The sequence below is a fragment of the Salmo salar genome, chromosome 09, assembly GCF_965601325.2.
Source record: "Salmo salar chromosome 09, fSalSal1, whole genome shotgun sequence".
Classification (NCBI taxonomy): Eukaryota; Metazoa; Chordata; class Actinopteri; order Salmoniformes; family Salmonidae; genus Salmo; species Salmo salar.
This window is the reverse complement of record NC_138299.1, coordinates 135,685,510-135,694,698: the sequence shown is the minus strand read 5'-3', so window position 1 is coordinate 135,694,698 and position 9,189 is coordinate 135,685,510. Positions and strand designations below refer to the sequence as shown.

The following is a 9,189-nucleotide window of genomic DNA, read 5'->3' as shown; positions in this document are numbered from 1 at the left end:
ATCCAACTTTTTTCCAAGACCTTGGTGTGACGGTGACCTATTTGGTAAAACTCTGAGAACACAGAGAAATCCTTAAGGGAGCAACCTAATAGGACGTAAAATTGAAGACCAGATAAAGCATCGTCATTAAATGTTTTAATTAGGTTTAAACAGAAAAAAATAGCCACAGCCCCAATGGAGACGGCTAAATATAATCTAAGCACAAGTCCCAGTCATCTTCCTAAAATGTCTCCTGAATTGGATGGTGTAGTGGGCTCCTCTCTCTGCGGTCTGACATTGAATTCCTCTTCAGGCCCTTGTCTTAAACAGGTCTGGTACAGTACGTCTGTGGTGTTAGTCCAGTGACCCACATCTTTACATTGGTAGACACCTCTAGCACACTGACACAATTATGGAGGGAGGGATGGAGAAGTCCCATAAAATAACACTAGAACAAGTGAGATGTCCTAGAAAAGTAGAAAATGTATTTTCTCATTTCTATACAGTAAATGGGAGATATTCAACTTGCCAAATAAAGGATAAAGTTCAAACACTTGATGAGACTTTATATAATTTCTCTCTTAAGTATTTACTGTGAAATGCATGTAATTCTTGATAGAATTATATATACAGTGGGGAGAACAAGTATTTGATACACTGCCGATTTTGCAGGTTTTCCTACTTACAAAGCATGTAGAGGTCTGTAATTTTTATCATCGGTACACTTCAACTGTGAGAGACGGAATCTAAAACAAAAATCCAGAAAATCACATTGTATGATTTTTAAGTAATTAATTTGCATTTTATTGCATGACATAAGTATTTGATCACCTACGAACCAGTAAGAATTCCGGCTCTCACAGTCCTGTTAGTTTTTCTTTAAGAAGCCCTCCTGTTCTCCACTCATTACCTGTATTAACTGCACCTGTTTGAACTCGTTACCTGTATAAAAGACAGCTGTCCACACACTCAATCAAACAGACTCCAACCTCTCCACAATGGCCAAGACCAGAGAGCTGTGTAAGGACATCAGGGATAAAATTGTAGACCTGCACAAGGCTGGGATGGGCTACAGGACAATAGGCAAGCAGCTTGGTGAGAAGGCAACAACTGTTGGCGCAATTATTAGAAAATGGAAGAAGTTCAAGATGACGGTCAGTCACCCTCGGTCTGAGGCTCCATGCAATGATCAATGATCATGAGGAAGGTGAGGGATCAGCCTAGAACTACACGGCAGGACCTGGTCAATGACCTGAAGGGAGCTGAAGGGAGCTGGGACCACAGTCTCAAAGAAAACCATTAGTAACACATTACGCCGTCATGGATTAAAATCCTGCAGCGCACGCAAGGTCCCCCTGCTCAAGCCAGCGCATGTCCAGGCCCATCTGAAGTTTGCCAATGACCATCTGGATGATCCAGAGGAGGAATGGGAGAAGGTCATGTGGTCTGATGAGACAAAAATAGAGCTTTTTGGTCTAAACTCCACTTGCTGTGTTTGGAGGAAGCAGGATGAGTACAACCCCAAGAACACCATCCCAACCATGAAGCATGGAGGTGGAAACATCATTCTTTGGGGATGCTTTTCTGCAAAGGGGACAGGACGACTGCACTGTATTGAGGATGGATGGGGCCATATATCGCGAGATCTTGGCCAACAACCTCCTTCCCTCAGTAAGAGCATTGAAGATGGGTCGTGGCTGGGTCTTCCAGCATGACAACGACCCAAAACACACAGCCAGGGCAACTAAGGAGTGGCTCCGTAAGAAGCATCTCAAGGTCCTGGAGTGGCCTAGCCAGTCTCCAGACCTGAACCCAATAGAAAACCTTTGGAGGGAGCTGAAAGTCCGTATTGCCTAGCGACAGCCCCGAAACCTGAAGGATCTGGAGAAGGTCTGTATGGAGGAGTGGGCCAAAATCCCTGCTGCAGTGTGTGCAAACCTGGTCAAGAACAACAGGAAACGTATGATCTCTGTAATTGCAAACCAAGGTTTCTGTACCAAATATTAAGTTCTGCTTTTCTGATGTATCAAATACTTATGTCATGCAATAAAATGCAAATTATTTACTTAAAAATCATACAATGTGATTTTCTGGGTTGTTTTTCTGGGTTGTTTAAGATTCCGTCTCTCACAGTTGAAGTGTATGATAAAAATTACAGACCTCTACTGCAATATCGGCAGTGTATCAAATACTTGTTCTCCCCACTACATTTTATCCAACCACTTCAAGTGAAAATGTAACAACTGAAAATGCCACCATAAAGACAATGTAGCCTATCACTGTTGACCTTCATGTGATGGACCTGATCTCGATTATCGACTTATGTAAACTACTCAAACATTGATTGTTGTTATATCTTGTTCACATAAAATAATTGACCCCATTTATCTATGTCACAGTTCTATATTTCATTTACATCCACTGGAAACACTATTTCTGAACCTATTAATACACATGATTTACTACTAATGCAGATATGCATAGGAGTGTTTGAATTGCTCTGAGACTGAGCTTTTCTTCTGGGTCTTAGGGGGAGGTCTGAATTGCCAAGAGATTCAGAAATGTGCCTAAGGCATAGTTCAACCTAATTATATAAGTCTATGATTTCAACTAATTAGAGGAAAATAGTGAGCAAATTGGTTTAACACTTAAATGAGGTTGCGCTGAAGGGTTCAGCGTTATTATAGCTTAAAAAAACATTATTGGGCCAACATACTGTAATGAACCTGGGTGTACACAATGGTGCTGTTTTAAGTAGCCAGGCTTCTTGAAATCTAACTTCTATGTAAAAACAATGTAGAGAAACACAAAACTGTTGTTTGGAATGATTAATTAGCTTCATGTTTCATCCACTGAACTATTGATTGAACTGCCATTGGGACAACTTGTCAGAACAAGACAACTTGTACCTGCAATACAAGTGTATCATTATTATTGTAACGCCTTGGAATGATGGATTAGTTTATGTTGAATGCAGAAGAGGCTGGTAGGAGGAGCTACAGGAGGATGGGAATCAATGGAATGGTATTAAACACATGACAATAACTTGTTTGACTCCGTTCCATTGATGCCACTCCAGCCATTACAATAAGCCGGTTCTCCTATAGCTCCTCCCAACAGCCTCCTCTTGTTGAATGTATTCATCCATATTTATTTTTTATACATCAACAAGCCCCACCCTGTCATTAAGCCCCGCCCTAGAGGTGTTGGTTTTGGAGGTCACAGAGCTGAGTGGGATACAAGGGAGCAGCAGTCTGTCAGACAGCGCAGTGGCTATCACTTCTCCAGTGAAAAAGTGAATTCTGAATTAGCATCCTGTCAGGTAAGGTTCTTAAGTTTTTTTTACATGTACTTTTCATTTCAGCAAACTTTAGTTAACAGGATAGAGAATATGATATTGAGCTACTATGAATGTTCAACTATTGGATGAGTGGTACACAGAGATGCTGATAATGCTATTAAAGTAATGTGTTTATGTTTTATTTGGAAAACTAAAGATATTACAATGGATTGTTATTGTCTTGCAATTTACTAAACCAAATTAAAGGAGTGGATTGGAGTGAAATTATGATAAGTCAATGCATGGTAGATTTACTTTTTTTACTGGCTATTGTTTTATTTTTCCTTGGTTATTGCAGACAGTGGAGTGCGAAAGCTGAGGGTCTGTGTTGACATGGTGATTTTCCATACCCACTATCAAGGGATGTGATATGAATGCATGAATCAACAAGTGCATTGTGCTACCCCACAGATCACTGTAGTCAGCGCTGCTACATCAGCAAGTGGGAAGTGTGATTAGGGGCCTTCTACTCTCAATAAATAGTACTCATACAGTAGAAAAGTCTCTATGTGAATTTTATGTATTGCTACCTCATAAGTTTTTTTTTCACTTGCCAATTTGATGTTGCTACTACAGCTACACAGAACCAGGGTAATATTTCTGAAAAACTCTCTGGTTTGGACTGACAGAATTCCCTCACCTTTCTTGTGCCTCCTGGGCTATTTGTTTGGTGGGCTGCATAGTCAGCACAAAGGTCCACACATCCCTAATCCCTGCTGACAATGTGCCAATAAGGACAGTCACTCAGCCAAAATCCCTGGGATTTGAGAGGATGAGAGCAGTGGTGGAAAAATTACCCAATTCTCATACTTGAGTAAAAGTAGACATCTTAATAGAAAATGGCTCAAGTAAAAGTGAAAGTCACCCAGTAAAATACTACTTGAGTAAAAGTATAAAAGTATTTGGTTTTAAATATACGTAAGTATGAAAACTAAACATATTTGCTAAAATATACTTAAGTATCAAAAGTAAAAGTACACATTATTTGAAATTCCTTATATTAAGCAAAGCAGACGGCATCCTTTTCTTGTTTTTAACATTTACGGATAGCCAGGGTCACACTCCAACATAATTTACAAACGATGCGTTTTTGTTTAGTGAGTCCGCCAGATCAGAGGCAGTAGGGATGACCACGTGTTCTCTTGATAAGTACATGTAATTAGACAATTTTACTGTCCTGCTAAACATTCAAAATGTAACAAGTACTTTTGGGTGGAAGGGAAAATGTATGGCGTAAAAATAACATTATTTTATTTAGGAATGTACATTTACATTTAAGTCATTTAGCAGACGCTCTTATCCAGAGCGACTTACAAATTGGTATGTAGTGAAGTAAAAGTAAAAGTTGTCAAACATATAAATAGTAAAGTACAGAAACCCCAAAAAACTAATTAAGCAGTACTTTAAAGTGTTTTTACTTAAGTACTTTACTCCATTAGTTGGGAGAGATATGCCCCTACTGTTGATCTGTCTCCAGCTAAATATTTCCCTGAGTGAATTTTGATCAATTTAGACCAGCAAAGATATGCAAGATCTGATATCTAATGATATCCCTATGCAGGTTGTGTGATCGACCATCTCTCAGGATGACGCACCAGTTCCCAGCCCTCTCCAGTGGTCAGAAGAGGGAGCTCCAGGAGATTGCACTTCGTATCGTCACTCCAGGGAAGGGCATCCTGGCTGCTGATGAGTCTGTGGGTCAGTAAGGAGCTCTGCATCTTCTCTATGCATTGGAAAACCATCGTAATGAAAATTATTATACAACAATTTACATTTATGTACGGTATTAACAAGACAGTGGGACCTACTTTCAAGAAATCAGACAAATCTTCATTTAGAGTGGTGCTTGACAGAACCCTCTACAAAGCAGTGGTACTGGATGGTGTACCAATAGATTATTCCGTTTTTATAATTGTAGGTTTACCAGACTGTGAACATGCTTTTTCTAATGTTCCTGGAAACAGGGAGCATGGCGAAGCGCCTTAACCAGATAGGGGTTGAGAACACCGAGGAGAACCGCCGGCAGTACCGCCAGATTCTCTTCAGTGCTGATGACCGCATCAACAGCTGCATCGGAGGAGTCATTTTCTTCCACGAGACGCTGTACCAGCACGCTGACGACGGCACGCCCTTCGTCAAGATGATCAAGGACAGGGGCATCTCTGTGGGCATCAAGGTACTGTATGAGCACAAGGTTCAAAAGGGCCAATGGTGATATCTGAAGTATGTTTTATGTCTTTGGTCTCTAGCTTGGGCAAGAATACGTCTTGACCCTACTTCTACTGTATATAACATTAGTGAGGGAAGGAATGAGAATGTGGAGCATAAGGCTACTTGATATGCTCCAATGGACAGTCCCAGGAAGGGAGCAGGTTTCAACATTATGGAGACCAAAGGTTAGTACAGATACTCTGATCAGGAGTTCTACCCCTGATGGATGGCAGTGCTATGGATAGAATGGCTGCTATTAATATCAACACCATCTGGATGAAAATGAGCTGGCTTTAAGACAAAGTGATGATCAGTGTGAAGGGGAGGAAGAACCATTGTAATTTGTATTTTTTTTATCTGCTCTACCTCCTTTTCTTCAGGTTGACAAGGGTGTTGTCCCCTTAGCAGGAACCAATGGAGAATCTACCACTCAGGGTAAGGCCAAGACCCCTCGGGTTCCACTCAATCTGATCATCAAAACTATCTGAATTTGACAAATACAAAATGTAGTCTGCCACTCACTGGTAAATCCCAATCCTTTACAGCCTTATTCATCTCTTTCTCATCCTGTAGGACTGGATGGGCTCTCAGAACGCTGTGCTCAGTATAAGAAGGACGGGGCAAACTTTGCTAAGTGGCGCTGTGTGTTCAAGATCAGTGAGACCACCCCCTCTAAACTGTCCATTGAGGAGAATGCAAATGTTCTGGCTCGATATTCAAGCATTTGCCAGCAGGTAAGAACTCCACAAACACAGTGTAAAGGCACAATGTCAGATATGAGGAAATATTATAATTGCAGTACGTAACATCAGCATCACGTTCTAATCATGATGCTAATTATGTCCTTTTTCTGTCACCCAGCATGGGATTGTGCCTATTGTGGAGCCAGAGATTTTGCCTGATGGAGATCATGATCTGAGGCGTTGTCAGTATGTCACAGAGAAGGTGGGACCTTACCCCAACTCTTAACCTGTTACTGTGTAATATGTATTTCTAACATTGCCAGTTTATCATGTTCCACGTGTTCCATGTTGTGCAGGTGCTAGCTGCATTGTACAAGGCCATGTCTGACCATCATGTGTACCTGGAGGGCACTCTGCTCAAACCCAATATGGCCACTCCTGGCCACAGCTGCCCCACCAAATACAGCGCAGAGGAGGTCGCCATGGCAACAGTCACTGCCTTGCGCCGCACCGTCCCTCCTGCTGTCACGGGTAAGGTCATAGGCCATTGGCCTCTCAGAGAAGTTCAGAAAGAGGGTATATACAGTACTAGTGTCAGATTCAGTCACTATACCAGTGATTTGGCATATTGAACAAAGGTTAATTTATTGGCAGTTTGTAAAGCACTTATGGTGCTGATAGAAATCCATTGACTGTTCACTCTATTTTGTTTTCTGTGTGTGCAGGAGTGACGTTCCTCTCTGGGGGTCAGAGTGAAGAGGAGGCCTCTGTCCACCTGAATGCCATCAACAACTGCTCCCTGGTGAAGCCCTGGACCCTCACCTTCTCGTACGGCCGAGCCCTGCAGGTGTCCGCACTCAAAACCTGGCGTGGACATAAAGAGAATGAGAGTGCTGCAACTGAGCAGTTTATCAAGAGAGCAGAGGCATGTAGATCACTTTGTTTTCAGACTCTTGATCAACCTGGCTTTCGTCTTTTAGCACTTAGCATTGTTGAGGAACATATTTCTTCTGAATATTTTTTTTTAATAAATCTGGACACTGCTATTAAGAACATTTCACAATTTTTCAAATGTGGAACAGTCATTTGAGGAAGGGATCTATGTTTTCAGTTGACATGATGTGAGTTTGCTCCTAACAGTTTTTGTGTGTTTGCCCCTCATACCCCCATCCCCTTTCTCTTACTATCAGGTGAATGGCCTGGCCTGTCAGGGGAAGTACACTGGTGGCGGGGATAGTGAATCCGACCAGATCTATGTGGCCAATCATGCATACTAATGAGCAAGTGATGCCTCGCATTCCAGCTTTGGCCAACCAATAGCATAGTCCGCTGTCACTGCCATACCAACAGCCAATCGCAGGCATATGCTGTCAACAATCTGTATTCTAGGAGTTATATTATAGTTATTTGAATGTACACACTGGTAATTCAAAAATGTTGCACATTGGTGGACACACTAGATATAAGGGTCTAATGAAATGAGTCATTGAAGGACGGCCTTTGATTAGACACGTTCAACAATATTATTGTAACCTTTGAGATGACAACATGTTCTTGTGGTAGTAGCAAAATGAAACTTAATTGATGTTTTGGTTGTTTCATTACATATTTTGATGAGATTCAGAATTATCTTTTTCCATGTAAAGACACCTTCCAAACTGCTGCATACTCGGATAAGCGTCAGATAGGGTGCATGGTGTAGGCCCATTGTGTGTGATGAGAATGGAGAACTCTAGGTTTTTTTAAGAAACCATACTGCCATTCCACTTTCAGGATTCATATTAGAGATGTGTGTCTAAACAAAATAGCTGTGTGAAGACACTAGTTTGTAGAAATTGGGTGTTATTCTTTTATAGTGGCACAAAGTTCCAAAGACTTCTCGTTTTGGATTAACTAATGGATAGCTGGACTTACAATAAATAATGTTAGGTGTAAAATTTTATTTTTGTGATTTAGCTAAGTATTGTTCTCTATGCAAGTGATGTATCAAATACTGTCATGCAAAATTAAATCATAATAACAATAAATTAAGTTCAGTTGAAACAATCTGAGAATTCTGGTTTTATTTCTCATTAATTAATCTCGAATACACCATAACTAAAATATCCCGTAATTTGGTCAGATGCTCATGCTCCATAGTCTGTCCAGGAGAGATTAGGCCTAGTCATAATTTTGTGTTTTGTTGTAACTGCACCAAAGAGTAGGCCTACCTACACATTGCACTATTTTTAGATTATTTTCTCCCGTAGGGTTAAACTCTGAGAATGTTATCCAGTTCTTGACTTTAACAGAATACTTACTCTACCATTCAAAAGTTTGGGGTCACTTAGAAATGTCCTTGTTTTTTAAAGAAAAGCACGTTTTTTTGTCCATTAACATAACATAAAATTGTTCAGAAATACAGTGTAGACATTGTTAATGTTGTAAATGACTATTGTAGCTGGAAATGGCTGACTTTTTATGGAATATCTACATAGGCGTACAGAGGCCCATTATCAGCAACCATCACTCCTGTGTTCCAATGGCACGTTGTGATAGCTAATGCAAGTTTATCATTTTAAAAGGCTAATTGATAAAACTGGCCTTCTTTAGACTAGTTGAGTATCTGGAGCATCAGCATTTCTGGGTTCGATCACAGGCTCAAAATGGCCAGAAACAAATAACTTTCTTCTGAAACTCGTCAGTCTATTCTTGTTCTGAGAAATGAAGGCTATTCCATGCGAGAAATTGCCAACAAACTGAAGATCTCGTACAATGCTGTGTACTACTCCCTTCACAGAACAGCGCAAACTGGCTCTAACCAGAATAGATAGAGTGGGAGGCCCCGGTGCACAACTGAGCAGGAGGACAAGTACATTAGAGTGTCTAGTTTGAGAAACAGATGCCTCATAAGTCCTCAACTCGCAGCTTCATTAAATAGTATCTGCAAAACACCAGTCTCAACGTCAACAGTGAAGAGGCGACTCCGGGATGCTG

The 9,189-nt window shown here is 40.9% G+C and overlaps 1 protein-coding gene across 1 annotated transcript; it reads left to right on the top strand.

Annotated features, from left to right (window-relative positions):
• Positions 1–3,212: 3,212 nt before the first annotated feature.
• Positions 3,213–8,247, top strand: LOC106612788 (fructose-bisphosphate aldolase C). Its single transcript, XM_014214280.3, has 9 exons — positions 3,213–3,301; positions 4,881–5,017; positions 5,284–5,495; positions 5,911–5,965; positions 6,104–6,264; positions 6,392–6,475; positions 6,570–6,744; positions 6,939–7,138; positions 7,404–8,247. Exons 2-9 carry the CDS (start codon positions 4,906–4,908, stop codon positions 7,488–7,490), a joined length of 1,086 nt encoding a protein of 361 aa, XP_014069755.1. The 5' UTR covers positions 3,213–3,301; positions 4,881–4,905; the 3' UTR covers positions 7,491–8,247.
• Positions 8,248–9,189: the final 942 nt, after the last annotated feature.

Coding starts and splice junctions, on each gene's coding strand:
- LOC106612788 (XM_014214280.3), top strand. CDS start 4,906: ATGACGCACCAGTTCCCAGCCCTCTCCAGTGGTCAGAAGAGGGAGCTC. Junction 5,496..5,910: donor GCATCTCTGTGGGCATCAAG/GTACTGTATGAG, acceptor CCTTTTCTTCAG/GTTGACAAGGGTGTTGTCCC. Junction 5,966..6,103: donor TGGAGAATCTACCACTCAGG/GTAAGGCCAAGA, acceptor CTCATCCTGTAG/GACTGGATGGGCTCTCAGAA.